The sequence below is a fragment of the Sparus aurata genome, chromosome 17, assembly GCF_900880675.1.
Source record: "Sparus aurata chromosome 17, fSpaAur1.1, whole genome shotgun sequence".
NCBI lineage: Eukaryota > Metazoa > Chordata > Actinopteri > Spariformes > Sparidae > Sparus > Sparus aurata.
The window spans coordinates 23,655,817-23,672,672 of record NC_044203.1 but is presented as its reverse complement, the minus strand read 5'-3'; the positions used below and the strand labels follow the sequence as shown (position 1 = coordinate 23,672,672).

Here is a 16,856-nt window from a genome sequence, read left to right as displayed (position 1 = left end):
AATTGAATAAACAGTATTTCCTGGAATGAAAAATGAAATCAATAGATGTTGCTTTAGAGATAAAGGTGCAGAAATATATTGGCAAATAATGTAACAACATAGATGTGCACAGATGCAGCAGACTGCAGATATCATGCAGAGACATGCACAAAACACATTGTATTACTGTATGTTCATAAAAGACTGAAAGAGGCGCAGAGAGAGGAGTGGACGAAAATGAAAATCATGAAATGGCAATCTAAATAAGTTCCAGTTTCCAAAAAAATGCAATATTGCTATTTTTTCGGATAAACATCTATTTCTATTTATAGTACAGTTGTGTTTTGTTTGGTTAATGAAATCGCATACATAAATGCATAAATTACAACTGCGCTGGCAAGAAGGATAAATTATTATCAGTGAGGCTACAATGATCACATGCATATGGTGTGGGCCCGCTCTGTCAAGGTCACTGTCAAAGGAGCAGGATATCCAGGGTGTGAGCAGAATTGAATTTCAATTAATCTCCCGAATTGACCGAGTGGAATTGAACTGACCCCGGACCTCACACTTTCTAAGGATCACCCTCAGGAACAGATACGGGCGCACAAAGACAGGAGCACACATGTTTACACATGTATGAAGATATGGCTACATGCACAGCATTTTGGTTCCAATTATGTTGTCCTGTTATAGCGTAGCATGGTTTTAGTGCACTAAATTGAAGGTAAAAGAAATGTGGATGGAAAAACCTAATGCACCAAAATACATTCCGGAATTTCCGTTTGCTAGTGCAAGAAAAAAAAAAAAAAAAACCCTAACCCTAACCCACAGACAAAACACTTACCCTGCTGATTGCAAGGAGAAAGTCCAATTTTCCCGAGCTGGTGGCCATGCAGTGGCGCAGTTTCCAGTAGACCAAGTGCTCCCAGGCAAACACCAGCAGACTCAGGCCCATGGCCACCAGCAGCATGTAGAAGACTCCCAGCCATGTTGTCAATATCCAGTTTACTGCTCATCACCTCAATTTTGTCATTATGACAGATACCGGACAGCCAGAGGCGCTCCAGCATCTCAATTTCATCTGGAAAGGGGATGAGGGGGGGGCAAGGATGAGTAAGAGAAGCAGGAGAAAGAAAACGGATAAGGGTTAAAAGGGAGTGATAGATAGATAGATAGATAGATAGATAGATAGATAGATAGATAGATAGATAGATAGATAGATAGATAGATAGATAGATAGATAGTGACAAGGGACACATAGGGAGACAGACAGGCTAATAAGCACTAAAGTATAGGTCTACAGTATTGCTTGCTGTTTGCCCATTATCCAAGGTGACTTGTCAAGGTTAAAGGTCAGTAATACAAAAAGCAGCACAGTGTCTGAAGTAACAAAGAAGAAGGAGACCGAGACAGAGAGAGAGAGTCCAAAACAATGAAGTAGCCTGGAGAAGTAAAATGGCACCGACAACCTAATCTCAACATTGTAACCCAGAGTAAATGAGGAGTAGAGAAGAAAGGGAAACCAGGAGCCACGGTGAGATAGTTGGATAGGTTGAACAAGCATGGGAGAGAGACGGAGAGAGGTAATGAGAGAGTTGGGAAGAATATTTTTGCAAAGAGAGAGAGTGAGCGGCATTCTTTCTCTGTCCACGAGCGCGTCAGGGGAAATGAGACAGACACAGAGACAGAGAGAGTTAGAGGGAGCTGGAACAAGGGGAGCTGAGATGGAGGACGAGAGGCTGAGATTGTGTCATTATGACAAACAGCGGGAACACTCCTCAGCTTGAAGAGGATGAGAGGAGTGAAAAAAGAAGGAAAAAATGTGATGAGAGAGAGAACCGATAGGAAGGGACAGAGACAGAGGCAGAAGGAGAAGATCATAATCATTTAATTGTGCTGGAAGGATGGTCAAAATCTCCATCAAGGTGGGAAGCTCTGGGGGATTCATGATTCCCATCTGTTAGGAATGCTAGAAACCAGGCAAGGCCAGTTCACCCACTAACTACTCTGCCTGTTCATTGATGATCTCACTGGCCCTAATGAATCTGGGCTGCCCTGCTAAACCTCTGATTGGCTGCAGAGGCTGCTGGTGTAACCATAGTGATGGACAACCAGAAGATGCAGGGTATGATTCATCATGGAATTAAAGTGGTGTATTCTTCAACAGGACTGACTTGTACAGAGAGCTTTCTGTTACACTAATAGCAATGGCAGGGTGGGCAGCACTGCAATGATCAGGTCTGAAGGTTGCATTTTTCTGCATGTTACAGTCTCTGAACTATTTCAAGTCAAAAGGCTCAAAAGCAGGGTTTAAACAGCTCACAAGTCACACATCCACCCGCATAACTACACACTGCTCTCCAAAACCTCAAGCTTTTCATTTGTGCCTTCATTAGCTGTGCTTGCATAGCTTGGATGAAGCCGACTCAGTCATCTGTGTGATCTGGCTAATGTGTCTCCTGTAGAACATCATTAGCCAATCAGCCGTGGCCTCCAGCTACAGCAACAGATGGACTAAGCGGTGCTGCAGCCCACTGGCAGACTCAGGTAACAACTACCATGTCTCAGATTCACTCATACACACATACTGTACATATAAAGACACAAAGGTCTGTTTTTTAACCCCATTCAAGAGCATTTATCGGTGTCATTGACCCTCAGTAGCAGCTGTGTGTCCAAACAGGCGCCTGATGTGAAAACAGCAAGGGTCTAAGTGAGAGTTACCGATAAACAGGTAGTCTCATGTCTGTCCTCCACTTCACAAGCCCCACTTGAATCCTTTTTCTAAGCTCTAAGTCTCATCTCCTGGCTTTCCTGCCATTTGACTTCCAGTGATTCATCTTGTGCTTTGCCGTCTCCCTCTTTCACAATCCGACTCTTTCTCACAGCGCCTGCTTCTTCCCTCCCTCAGACCTTTGTGATGGCAGTTGTCTCTACCTCTCAGTCGCAGCCAGCTCAGGCCTGCCAAATCTGACAGGTGTGTCAAATCCACACTCCACCTCTGTCGTTGCTGGCAGGTCAGGTCAGGTAGAGCTGGCACAGTGCAAACACAAAGCTGGCAAGCACCACAAAGACATTATTTAATAAAGGAAACTGTGTGTCTTCATGTGTGCGTGTATATGTAAATGTGTCTGTGTGCATGTTTTGGATTCTGCAGTATGCCAGATGTGGCATGATGCCAGACATGTCCAGAGACGCTGAGCTCCACAGTTGTTGAGCAGTAAACCGTGACCCCTACCATCCTGTGCTTTTATCACAACATGACAAACCTCTCAGCATTCATTGCAAGATTTCTGAGGAAAAAAACACCCGACCAGCCAAGAGCTGCAAAGCCAGCTCCTCACATTTTTTTAATATCTACTCACTGAATAATATATTCTTGAAATCAAAATCCTGATACTATGCAAAAAATGGAAGTGGATCTGATAAGAGGGGAAAAGGAAATCTTGCTACTCAGCACTTTTGCCTTTATCAGAAAACAAGTTGTAGTGAGATCAATGGAGCATCTCTTTGAGCTGTGGTATGAATCACCAGAGGCAGCAACAACAAGAAAAAAAACACACTCACAGGGTTGACAAAGCCATGGCGGACTTCTCTAGTACCCTTCTATCCTCTAATGCAGTTGTAAAATGATATGACTCAACACGGCAGGGTACAATAATGATGTAACACTGTGACATGATTTAGCCCAGCTGAAGGTGTGTTGCTGAGTCCTTGAGCCGCAGGGCGATTGTTGAGATGTCGCCTTTGAGGCCACGCTGAATGTGAGCCCCCCCACCTCCTCCTCCCACCACATCCAAACAAACTAATCCTCTTCCTTAGTAATCCACTCCAATAATGCCTAGAACCCTCAGCATTCAACACCACCCTGTAACTACATCCATCCCGCATACACAGCTGATGTTAAGGGCTTCTGCTACACAAGCAAGGACAAGGTCATATACCAAGAATTAAACGAAACAACAGACAAGGCTGTCTGGGCTCTCTGTTTTTCATGCACGCAGGCAGGCACACGCGCGCACGTGTACAAACACACACACACACACACACACACACACACACACACACACACACACACACACACACACATTCTTACCCAGGTCCAACTATTCAGCTCCAGACGCCAGTCTTATTTAATAGATCTTGGCACCAAATTGGCATTATCAGTGTGTAAGCAGCTAAACTGTCTGCGTGCCAGAAACAGCTAAAGGGCTTTGTCCGCCACGCCATAAGCAAAGCTGATTTAAAACATGAGGAAAAGCCAAACAAGCAGCATCCGATTGAGACAATAAATGCGTGTGGCGGACTGTGTAAAATGACAATCAAGCATTAGTGTACTGACAACTACTGCTAAAAACAGATTCTCTTGGACAAACAAGAAACATCCTCCCATGGATTAAGCCTAGACAAGTGTTCAGCAGACAGACAGCATACTAATAATGCTCCCATAGCTATCAATTATTCAATTATCTGATCCGTTTTCTTTTTCTCTTTTTTGCTTCACCCTCTCCACATCTCCTGCTAAGGGTATTTTCAGGTGTTTCTCTTTGGGTTTCTTTTCCTCACACTTCCTCACTCTCTGTGTCAGTCTCAGCTAATCTGTAATGAGTGTAAATCTGTCACCGCACAAGTTGTGATGATCCTTTTTTACAACACTGACTCACACAAGTAAATCCCTTTTTTCTTTTTTACCCACCCAAGCAGGAAAAAGGGAAGGAGAGGGAAGACTGAGAGGAGTGAAGATGGGGGGGAGGGGCATGAGCACTTTCACCAACAGAATCAAGTCTGCGATTCTTGAAACGAACAAATCATGCTCCTCTTGCTCCCACCTCCTCCCTTGTACCCAATAAAGAGACCTACAAACCTCTTTACCATCGCCATCACCCCTCTCCTACACATCGTTATTCCCTCTGTCACAATCAAAACACCTCACAGCTATTGCTCTCTCTCACTTTATATCCCTCCCCATCCACTACTCAACATCCTCTCATTCATCTACCCCCTGTGTCCTCCATCCACCCCCCACCCTCGTGCTACTCTGTCGCTCATTCCTCCATCCTGTCATTTTACCCCTAACCTTCTCTTTGCCCCTCCATTGTCCTAATTATTTTCCTCTTCACCCTCCCCTCCCCACGGTTCTTACCATCTCCCACCAGCTGCAACAGGGCCAGGTCAAGAGGACGTTTCCAGCGTGAGTTTTTGTGCAGGGCGATACCGTAGCCTGTGGTGGCAAAAACCTTCCCCGAGCCTATGGTCATCACCTTGGAAAGAGGACAATGTCCAGATTTTAGAAAAAAAAAAAAAAAACTAACCAAGAGCCAAACTCATATTGAATCGTGTGAGCAAATGTGCCCGTGTGAGTTCGTCCTCACCTTACAACCTTCGTCCTTCCTGGCCATATAGTTCAATACTGCAGCATCATAAATAAAAGCATCCAGTTTCCTGTAAAGGGATCAAGGGAGAATTCATTCATCATTGACTGAGAAAGAGGGAACAGAGTGATGGAGAGACAGGCTGAGGAAGGGGAGGGGTGAAGGCATGAAGGTGGATCTCTGCGATGTACCTGGGAAGAGAGTTGTGGTGCAAAAATATGCGGCAGACAGGCGCAGAATGATGGAGAGGGCATGAAAAGTTAAATCATAACAAGAAAAGGGAGGAAGGGTGGAATAGTAAAGCAGGCTTGGCGGAAAGAGTGAAAACACAAGGAGAATAAAATAAGGCCGAGATCAGGGAGAGATGTGTGAGTAAGAGGAAGCGGGAAGGTGGTGGAGGAGGAGGGGAGGAGGGGGATGGGGATTTATACGGTGCGAAGTGCGCAGTGACAGGGAGTGAGAGAGAGGGGGGAAAGATTTACACACTTCAGGGGAAAAAGACATGGGATAGAGCCAGAGAGTGATGAGGATTATAAAGTTTAAATACAGACACACTGAGAAGGCACACTGGGAAGGGGCGAAAAAATGGACCAAAAAAGAGAAGGAGAAAATAAGAGAAATGGTTCAGATAAGAGGGCAGATGAGGAGGAACAGGAAGGGAAAGATAAGCAGCACTGAGTGAAAAAAAAAAAAAAGACAGCAGGAGAAAAGCAGAAGTTTCTCATTTTTGCGCGTGTTAAATTATAATTGTGGTGTCAAGGAAATGGGGAGGGAGAAGCGATGACAGAGGCTTAGGATAAAGTAAACTGGGATTATCCAACACATGACGGGTGATAGAGATTCTACAAGAGAGTGAAGAGGGAAATGCTGCTTGCACTGCGTGGGAGGGTGGCCATAGCAGCGAAGGTGGAGACAGAGTAAAGGTGAGAGAATCTGTGCAGGAAAGCTGGAAGTGTGATAAAAGATGTGAAATGTTAGTTGAAAGGAGTGTCACCATGCATGATGGACTGTGGGTGCAAACTATCATTAGATGGGTTGATGGAAATACAGTAGATTGTATAGCAGACCTACTGATGAGATTGTATTGCTGTTTTCAAAGTTTAAGAAAGAGCTGTCAATCTCGACTTTTGTATACAAGAAATCCTTGGATTGTTAAGAGGCAATCTGAACATCTCAAACTCAATGACAACCTGGCAGCAGTATCTTTCTGAGGGAGAGTGTCTGATACAGTCACTCCAAAACAGCTGCCTGATGGGCCTTTGGTGAGACTATTGCCAACCAATTGGCCAATAGTCGAGTTTTCAGTGTCATTAGAGGACAACAGCAAAAATTCTGCTGTTGACTCTTTAGTGGCACCTCAATCAAAACCAATCAAAATTCATCAATTAATCAAAGTTGATTGAAAGAATTAGTTGTCAACTATTTTGATGATCTATCCATGATTTAAATCATTCTTCAAACAAAAATGTCAAACATTTGCTGGTTCGAGCTTCTTAAATGTAAGTTTTTGCTGATTTTCTTATGATTTATGATAGTAAATGAAGAGTCTCTGGGGTTTTGTACTATCGGGTGGACAAGAGCAGCAATTTGAAGGCAGCACCATAAGGCTCTGGGAAATAGTGAGGAGCATTTTTCACAATGTTTCTGACATTTTATAAACTAAATCATAAAGGCTAATCATGACTAGCTTACATGATTATTTATTTAACAAATATAATTTCATGACCACTTTTAATCACCATGTTCAATGACCTGAGCTGTCCACTATTTAAAAAAAATAATAATTTAGAGAACCCTGATTAGTTGTTGAAAGGCAATACATTGAGTTGACTTAATTTAAAGCAGATTTTGTTTGCATGGTCATTAAGACTCTTACATCTTTCAGCAGGGATGTGCACAGACATTTGGAGGGGCTATTGCTCTAACCTGGAAAAAGGTTCAAAAGGTATATATATATATATATATATATGTATGCCACATTAACCCATTCATGTAGCATATTGACAATATATGAATACATAATGCATGATTAAAAAGTAAAAAAAAAAAAACAGTGTTGGTGAAGCTACTTTGAAAATAGCTTTCCAAACTACCATTTCTTTATTGCTGGAAGAAGTTAAACTACAGTAGAGCTGTCCCAAATGATTATTTTTCAAATGATTAATCTAGCGATTATTTTTTCAATTAGTTGACTAATCTAATGATTAATTTAACGTTACATGACCAAACAAAAGTAACGTAGTAACTGTAACTATCATTGGTAACTTATATGAGGAAAAAAATACCGCAGTTGTAGGCAGAGCAGCGTCTGTCCTCCCGCCTGTCCTACCAACTCTTCGTCACATTTCTGCTCGAAAAACAGCGTCTGTCACCGGCAAAAACCTTTAACTCCCTCAAGTGGTTGTTTTGATAGAAATCACCGCGATGGTCAGGCCTCACGACCGAGACTTCAGTGAACTTTCCCCCAGAAAACAGCCTCCGTCCCCACAAGTGACAGAGTCACCAACGACCTGTTTACTGATGGCGATTATGTAATAATGTAATTTAGCGCGAAAAACGTAACTCTTTCATCTTCCAGGATGTTTAGGGGGCCGGGTTCTCAATCACTGCACATTATAAACGGTCCACGGGTTTAGATTGACAGAGGGGACACCTGGGAAACACCCCAACGTCATCATCATGACGTGTACTGTCACGTCTCTTTAGGAGCGGCAACGCAGCTTTCTGTGTGAATTACATGGCGGTTCGTCTTTATTCCAGCGGCACTTCGCACTGTGTAAATGACCAATGGCGGAGAATTGACGAACCGCCGCTGTGGCGTTAATGCAGCGTCTCTGTGTGAGAGGGGCTATTCTCAGCCTCCGCAGGTACTACCACTTCCTATTTGGGACGATGCGTCAACGCAAATTATTCATGTCGACGATTTTATGTCATCGACTATGTTGATGCATCGTCCCAGCCCTAAACTACAGCAAAACCACTCCAGGGATAAATCTAGTTTGGTTAACCAAAGCCACTTAGAAAAAAATGTTGACAATGAACATATGATATAAAATCATAGCAAAAAACTTGCCAGTTCATTGCAATTAAACTATAAGTACAATTTCTTTCCTCACAGTTCATACATAAATGAAATAAAAAATATCTAAAAATTAAATAACATTTGTTAATAAATAACAAATTAAAACAATGAAAGTCTAAATAAGGAAATAAAAAAAGGGGCCTGTTGTCTTGTCGGTTTTGAAACAACTGCAAAATGTATTTAAGCTCGTAGTTTAACTAGCCTACATGTAGTTCACGACTCCCCAACACTGGTCACATCACATCCAATGGAGCATATTCATTGTTTTATTCTGTCATGGGACTGGGACGGGACGAAGTGAAAATCCACTACCATGTTTTCTGGTAGCTCAATGGTGTTTTGTGCCCCAAACGCAGACTTCAAGGCAGCGCTGCATGGAAGGCACTCCCCGCCCCCACACACTAACACACACACACATACACACACGTTTCTACCTTAGTGAAGAGACTCATTAAATGAATGCATTCCCTAGCCCCTTACCCTAACCTTTACCATCACAACTGAATGCCTAACCCCAACCCTGCGCTGCCTTGAAGGCTCCGTTGGGGACACAAAACATCATTCAGGCTCCTGCTCATGAGTTGTTATTAGCTTCCTTTGGTTCATGTTACTAGCATATAGGTTAACGTTAATAAAAGGCAATGTTGCATGACATGAGGCAAACGTTAAGAACTGCACATTATTCGAGGCCAGGTGGATACTTTTTTGTATTATTCACAGAGCATTTGTGATCTCCATAACTTCTAAAACTCACCTGACCGACAAACTTTCCCTCTCGTACACCTACAAACTGTACTGCGCACCCGCAGTGTTCAGTGTGTCAGATTAAAGTCACGTGACGAGGGGCAGAGGGCATCGCTGACGTTGTCAAAATAAAATAATCTTTTGATTACAGAAAAAAAGTTTTAATTATATGGCGATTTAATTTGTTTTAACACTTCCATGGGCTTTTTGTATTGATGTAGACACAACAGCAAAAAAAAAAGGCACTCTCTCCAGGGGGGTAGCTCAGCTACTAAGGGCAAACGGGCTGTTGCCCGAGCAACAATAGCCTGTACCTGTGCACGTCTGTGTCTTTCACAGTAGAGCAACTCTGTCATGTAAATTAGTTATTTTGAAACGTTTTCTGCTCACACTTCTGTAATTAATCATTTGCCACATAAGCATCTAGGTTGTTCTTGTAAGCCTACATAGGCAAAAATACTTAATGTCTCGAGCAAATAACGAGTAGTTTTAAATTTGCCTTGACAGAGAAGTCTGAACAACTTTAACAACTTCTGGGCAGCCCCACAGCATGTGCTCCATGGACAGAGGTTGTGTCCTCGCTGCAGTGGCCCTGGGTTGGAATCAGACATGTGACCATTTGTTGCATGTCATCCGCTCTCTCTCTCTCACCCAATTTCCTTGTCTCTTCAGCTATACTAAACATAAAGTGGGAAAATAACATGCAAGATGTGTAGAAAGACAGAGACGTAGCGGGTTACATGTAAATGTGACAGACTCATGGAATAGTAGACATACCCGGTCTTGAGGTTCAGAATGGCGTCCTCCACTCCTCTCTGGTTGTATTTGCCCATGTACTGGTGCATGTCTGGGTAGTTGGAGCGGATGTTCTTTTCTGTGCTCCCGTTGGGCACTGTGCCAAACTTCAGAGGTGGGTACTGCTCCTCGGGATGCTGAAACTAGCGGAGCAAAGGGAGGCAAGGGAGGGAGACGGAGGGGGCATGAGACACACCAGGCTGTGCACCAATCTGTCTGACCTATTTCTGTCCACTTCCCAGACTGACTTACAACACTCCGTGCACAAATCAAATGTTTGAAAAGAGAGCAGGGAGTGGACTTAAAGAAGTATTTAGAAGTGTCTTTTTAAGTATCCGAGAACTGTGGTAATTGAGTTAGGTTAAATTAGATTTTATTCATTTCTAAATTCCTGTGCTTTAATCAATTTAACATTCAAATGCATGGAATTTGGCTCACTCTAAGACTTTAATTCTCCCTCTGCTTTCCCTACTTAATCAGTATTCAAGCAGTGGGGTACCTTCTTGTCCGAGAGGCCTGACACTGTGTCAATGTACTCCTCCTGGATCATGAAGGCAGCCAGGTTAGCAGTGTAGGAGGCAAGAAAGATGACAGCAAAGAAGGCCCAGATCAGCACCATGATCTTGCTGGTGGTTCCTCTGGGGTTCTCTACTGGCACAGAGTTGTTGAAGACAATGGCCCACAAAAGCCATACAGACTTCCCTATAGTGAAAGTGGAACCTCCAGCCTCTGGCCAAAATGATGAGGAGGGAAAAATAGGAAGAGAAAAAGAGAAGGATTTATGAGAGTGGTTGTAACTTTTCTAGACATTAATCCAGCCAGTACACGACAGACACAATGGTGAATTCAGCAGCGTCTCACTGCGAATGAAGCAGCCGATTCAAACTACAGATCCCTAAATGATCTGTAAAAGGAGTTTGCTATATATGAAAATACCTTGCAGGCTTTTTGACACCGAAGCTCACAAGGCAGCGCCTATACATTTTCTAGGATGGCAGCTTTCAATTCGGCTGCTACGTGATCTTACAAATAATTAAACCGCAATGTGCAAATCACCATTTAAAAGGGCTCAAACACTCCTGCCTTTATACGATAGGAATAAAGGTGGAAGGATGAAGAGAGATGGGAGTGAAAGAGAGGGATATATGGGAGGATGACAGAAAGGTAAAATTATGTAGAGCACAGCAATCATGCAGTAAAAGAGGCGAGTCGGGTTGGGTATTGGACCGAGGCATCAGGCATACTGAATATCACAGGGGTACAAACTATGCTGTTGAATAATAAATGGCTGCTTCAATATCGAGAATACTTGGATGCAGTTCAACCTACTGTAGGTATAATTTCCACTTCACCACACTCACAGTTAGGGATTCAGGGCAGCACATTTAAAATATCCAACAGTACATCTTTAATGTGAGAGAATAGAAATAAAAAAAAGTTCATTATCATTCTAAAAAAATCAATCCTTTTGACTTGGAATTTTTCAAATTACATTCCAGGAGTCTGTTCAACGTTTGTCCATTTGACCCGCGCTGCAACAGATCTATCTATTAGACCGGGAAAGACAGACACCTTGGACCAACCACTTACTCTTGCCAGTCTGGAGACTTCGGTTGTAGCCCACAGGGCTGAAGAACTCAAAAATGAAGACGGTCACAGCTACCACGGTCAGGCACATGACAAACATCATCACCCACACCGCTGGACTGTAGGGCTCTACGCAGGAAAACAGAAGAAGATTTAAAACAGTATGTAACCTTTTAATCTTAAAATAACTGCACGAATTAAAATCATTTTGATGGTTCAGTGTCCTGTAATAGAGTGAACTGTTTCTTTGTCTCAGCCACTCCACCCTATCATCACTTGTTTCTGCACTATGTAACATCAGTGGATAGAGGGTAGGATCACAATGTTACATACATGTTTACTTCAAGATACAAGCTTTTAACACATCACATTGTGACGGTGTAATGAGCTTTGTTTGTTTGTTACAGACCTATGATTTGTATGTAGAGCAGTGGTGTTGCACTCGGAAACTGTGGGGGTTGCCAAATCGCACAAAATGCCAATTTCTACATAAGTTGCATTCCATTTATTCCACAATAAATGATTACACAAACATTTGAAACTTTTGAATGCTGGACAAAAGATGTCTCCTTCTTGTCTTTTCACATCACACTAAACACCACACCAAACTATTTCTGATGTCGCAACACATGCTCTAAGGCCTGCCTCTGAAAATCAGATTTTCGTTGAGACCAGAGAAAATGTCCACTTTCAGCAAAGAATGTGAAAACAGCCTTCTAGTGTCAAACTCTAATAATCAACTGTAGGGACAAGAAGAATAAAACTCTGAATAAACAATAAAACGATTTTGTACTGCATTGTCAAATCATTATTTTTGGTTGTAATATCATTATCATCAATAGAACAAGAGAGTTTAATAAAACTGGCACATTGTGTTCTACATATCCAGAGATGAGCCTTGTATGCAGTAAAAATAGAAACCACTGGAGCATTTTCTCTCCAAGTCCATAAACACTGTTTCCCTGTTATTTATTTATTTTTTTTTTTACAATCATCTCAATGCAGTCTAAAGGCCAATAACAATGTTTTCCCGCTGGTGCCCCAACACTGCTGACAGAGTGAAACTACATGTTTGGAAGACAAGAGCAGCAACGGCTAATCTAGATGTTAAGGACCAGCAGCCAAAGACTGAGGCTTTTTATGCAAACTCAACACTTTACAATTAGATTAGATTCTGTACATCAGCTCCCCACCGCACATAAACACAGCCTCTTACCTAAGAAAGCGGATGGTGAGACAGTTCCGTTGCTACGGGAGACCATTACACTGATTCCCGTCTCCACAAAAGGGACAGAGAAATCCACAACCTCTGACCTCTCCTCATTGATAGTCAGCGAGCCAATGGCCATATCTGCTCGCTTGTACACCACCTGAAGGGGACAAGAATCCGTGGTAAGAGAGAAATCTAATTAATAATTACTGTAGCAGATGTAGTTAGACAAAGCCAATCTTTAACAGTCCACAAAGGTTCTTTTCCAGGTGAGATAGTGACATTTCTTCACCCTGACCCTCTCAAATGTGCCTGCATGGGAAAGGCCAAGAATTCAATTTGCTACAAATACTGAACACGTGTCTCTGGTGCATCTATTTAGCATATAAAATGAGCTGAGGCCCGTCTCCTCCTTGCCACCATCTAGAAAGACCTGAAAAACCGCTGTGTCTGCTGATTGTACAAGTGAAATGTTAATCTACATTAGACATGGCACATCCGCTCTTTAGAACAAATCAGCAGAAAAATGAAGCGAAGCGGAAAGCAAAGCACCCTCCCCTCAACTCTGCCAAGTCTCTGGATTACCTGATCAAAGAATGGCAGGCTTTGGAACATCTGATCAAAAGACAGACATTAGTTTGAGAAAACAAAATTTGCTTGGCCTTTTGCATGTGAAAATAGATTCGCCAGACAGCCCTGGCCTGAGCTCAAGTTATAAATGATAGAGCAGGGGAGCGAGGTGGAACAGTTTCGGAGCGTGTGACAACTGGCGTTTGGCAAGTTCCCTCTGGGACAAAGATAGAAACAGCGGGACGCTTCAATGAAACAGCAGCATCCGTATCGATCTCAGTATGAGTATGAGAGCGTGTGGGCATGCTTGTCTGTTTGTGTGTGCCTTTTTTTTTTGCCAGCATCTTTGTGTCCTTCTTGATGGGGGATCATGAACCTTAGAGAGAAGTGCCTAGAAAACATCAAGGACTAATCGCAACTAGCCAGGGGGTGTCTGACAATGTGTGTGTGTTAGTGCTTCTATGTGTGATATGTATGTCTGCAGATAAACATGCCATAGGAAAGTATTTGCTGGAAAGTGCGATCACCGCATATTTTGTCCAGCTCATTTGTGTAAGTGTACATTTTTTGCCCTCTATTGCAGTGCAATTCTCTGCACACTTGTGTGTGTGTGTTTGTGTGTATAATAAATGCCAGCTGTCTGATTGTTCGTGGTGGTTAAGTGGCCCTAACTCTCACAGCGATTGATGTGCCACATAGCGTTTAACTGGTCACCCAGGAAATAGGAGCACAGGCGGAGGCATGCTACTATGCGGCTTGTCGTCTGAAAATGCAACAGAAAATATGCAGAGCCATAAATATAAAGTCACACACACACACACACAGAACCACCTTTCACACATGCGCAAGTGACACGGCACCGACAATGAGAACACATTGCTCACAAAGGCAGACAATCAGAACCACAGGCACCCCCACCACACACACACCAATAAACAAAGACTTGCCTCTCCAATCATGCCATTCCAAACCCCATCAATTTTCTTTCCATGTTTCCCATTGGTCACTAAGTAAAGGTCATAGGTGAAGCCGACAATCTTGGCCAGTCTCTTGAGGATGTCAATGCAGAAGCCCTTGCAGCACTGTTTCATGGGGGCCACACCCTCATGGATGGCACTGTGAAAGCGTTACAGAGAAGATAAAATCAGTAAGAAATCACAGTAAAAGTGTCAAATAAAAAGCCTCTGTAAATGCATTGTGGTTGGTGTGTAACGGTGTGTTTGATTAGATGATTAACGAGAGGAAAGTTAGAAAGGAAAGGAAAAGAAAGGAAAATGATCACATAGAAGGAATACTGTGGCCAAGTCTTTGGTGACAGGTTTGATCGACCAGTGTAGGATAGGTGCTGTCATCCCTTCAGAAGCTGATGAACCATAAAGCCCCACTGTGGTCATATCTGATTCCAGACTCCTGAGTCATTCCACTGATCCTCTGGAGAGCAGTCTGTTATTGATTATGGTCAGGCAGTGAGGAGACCACAGTTTTGATAGGTGATTGATGTCTCCTCTATTGGATGGCCTCATGAGAGCTTAGAAATTCCATTCACAGCAGAGAGAGAGCTGCGATTTTTTTTTCCAATCGATTTTTCTGATTATCATTTCCTTTCATTGCCACTTGTGATTTGGGCAAAACATTATCATATGGAATGAGTCGATAACATCGAATCCCACACACAACAATGTGTTGTCTTAAATCCAAAGGATTCCAACCTGGCATTGAGGGGTCGTCTGCAGGGCACTGAGTCACGGATGCAGGTCCCGGATGCGGGATCGGCCAGCTCCACAATGACAAATGGCCTTTCCTCCAGTGTAACAACGCGCAGGTGCTGGGCATCATCAGGTGGTTTAAGGAATGGCCCATAGCGGGACCAAGCTGGGTATCGAAGCCTTAGTACGCCATTCTCCCACCAGCCTACCTGGGGAAACAGACAAGAGAAAGATAAGAGAGAGGGGCAGTACGCAAACACACACCTTTTTTTTTTTTTTTACCAGTGTTTTAAATAATGTACAAAAAGAACAAAAACTGATGATGACAACAACCCTACTGCTCAAAGCAGAAGAAGACACTTGACAACAAACGTTGGCCTTGTCTCAAGATATTTCAGTGAAAATGTATTATTTTATGATGAGTAATATTTGAAATAATTATATCTGCATGTCCCAACTTCCCCCCAATGTCTGTAATGTAGCAGAGGTACGAAAGCCATTTTGCCATCGTGATTTGACAGTCACGATCACTATGAAAATAAGTTACTGTCAATGATCTTCTAGTGTTTTTATCCTGTCATGCTATACTTTTCCTTTTTTCTTTTGATAGCCTAGTTTTTGTCAGATTAAATTGAGGTGTTCAGGATTATCTCATAAGCACAGACATCTCAACATGTTAGTAAAGTTTTTTTTTTTCAAATGTAGCCTCTAACAGATATCAACCAAAACTAATCACGTCACATTTTTAGAAATGGGGTACATGTACCATCATCAAAGCTGTTTTTCCGTGGGGGACAGATGCTGTTTTCTTTCGGGCAGAAATGTGACAGAGTCAGCAGGACAGACAGGATAACCGAGGTTTTTCCATGTATAACTGTGGTATTTTTTTCCTGATGTAAGTAGTCAAAGACACAAGCAGTTACCACATAACTGTTGTTTGGTCCTGTGACTAGGGCTGGGCGATATGGACTAATAGTCATATCCCGATATATTTAGGCTGAATATCGATATACGATATATATCCCAATATTTTTATGCAAAGTGAGAGCAAATGTTCAGTCAAAATCAAAGCCAAATATGACATGTGGGTGGGAATTTCGTCATTTTAGGGGCAAGTCCATTTGGCCTTCACTTTTTTATTTTGTCAGGGGCACAAAGGCCACTGAGTAAAATTTTTTGATTTACCTTTCAGACTGATACCATAACATCATAATTTATAATAAGACATGGATTATGTATTAAAACATTTTTAAAATACCAATATCAAGTTAATGTTACATTACAAAACAGTTTTTGTTAAGTAGGGTTAGAGTGAGGTGAGTTTTGTGACACCACACTGAATATTAGTGTTATTGAATATTTCTCCCAAATATAGCAAACTCTGTGTAGACTAACAATGTTCTCAATGCTCGTGTTCATGTCTAGAGACCCTGGTGATACTATGAGCAAAGTTTCATGTTGTGTCGAGCCTTCTAAGTGTTTTAAAAATAGCGATTTTGATGCTATCGTACAAGTGCCCCCCCAAGATTTCCATGCTGGTCTATGCTGTATAGTGCTGCGTTTGGTGCTGGTTTAGCTGGTGGACCAGCATGATAAAGCTGGTCCACCAGCAAGGTCCCATTAATTATACTGGCCTACCAGCATAATCTTGCTGGTGAAGTTGCTGATGAAGCTGGTCACCAGCATCCCAGCACGAGCATGGGAAGTTCCCTGCCCAGCACCTGTGCCTGAATCATGTTCAGTCAGCATCTTGATTTGCCACAGCTGTCAGGTGGATGACTTATCTTATTGGATTTGAACAAATGTGT

General features: G+C 42.6%; 1 protein-coding gene across 1 annotated transcript in view; it reads right to left on the bottom strand.

The window, feature by feature from the left end:
• The window catches only part of grin2db (glutamate receptor, ionotropic, N-methyl D-aspartate 2D, b), a 57,698-nt gene that overhangs the window by 9,797 nt on the left and 31,045 nt on the right, over window positions 1-16,856 (bottom strand). Inside the window, 10 exon segments of the mRNA XM_030393596.1 lie at window positions 827-964; window positions 966-1,063; window positions 5,126-5,243; window positions 5,355-5,424; window positions 9,958-10,118; window positions 10,475-10,704; window positions 11,566-11,691; window positions 12,779-12,932; window positions 14,290-14,458; window positions 15,052-15,257. Of these exon segments, the coding sequence (XP_030249456.1) occupies window positions 827-964; window positions 966-1,063; window positions 5,126-5,243; window positions 5,355-5,424; window positions 9,958-10,118; window positions 10,475-10,704; window positions 11,566-11,691; window positions 12,779-12,932; window positions 14,290-14,458; window positions 15,052-15,257 (1,470 nt within the window).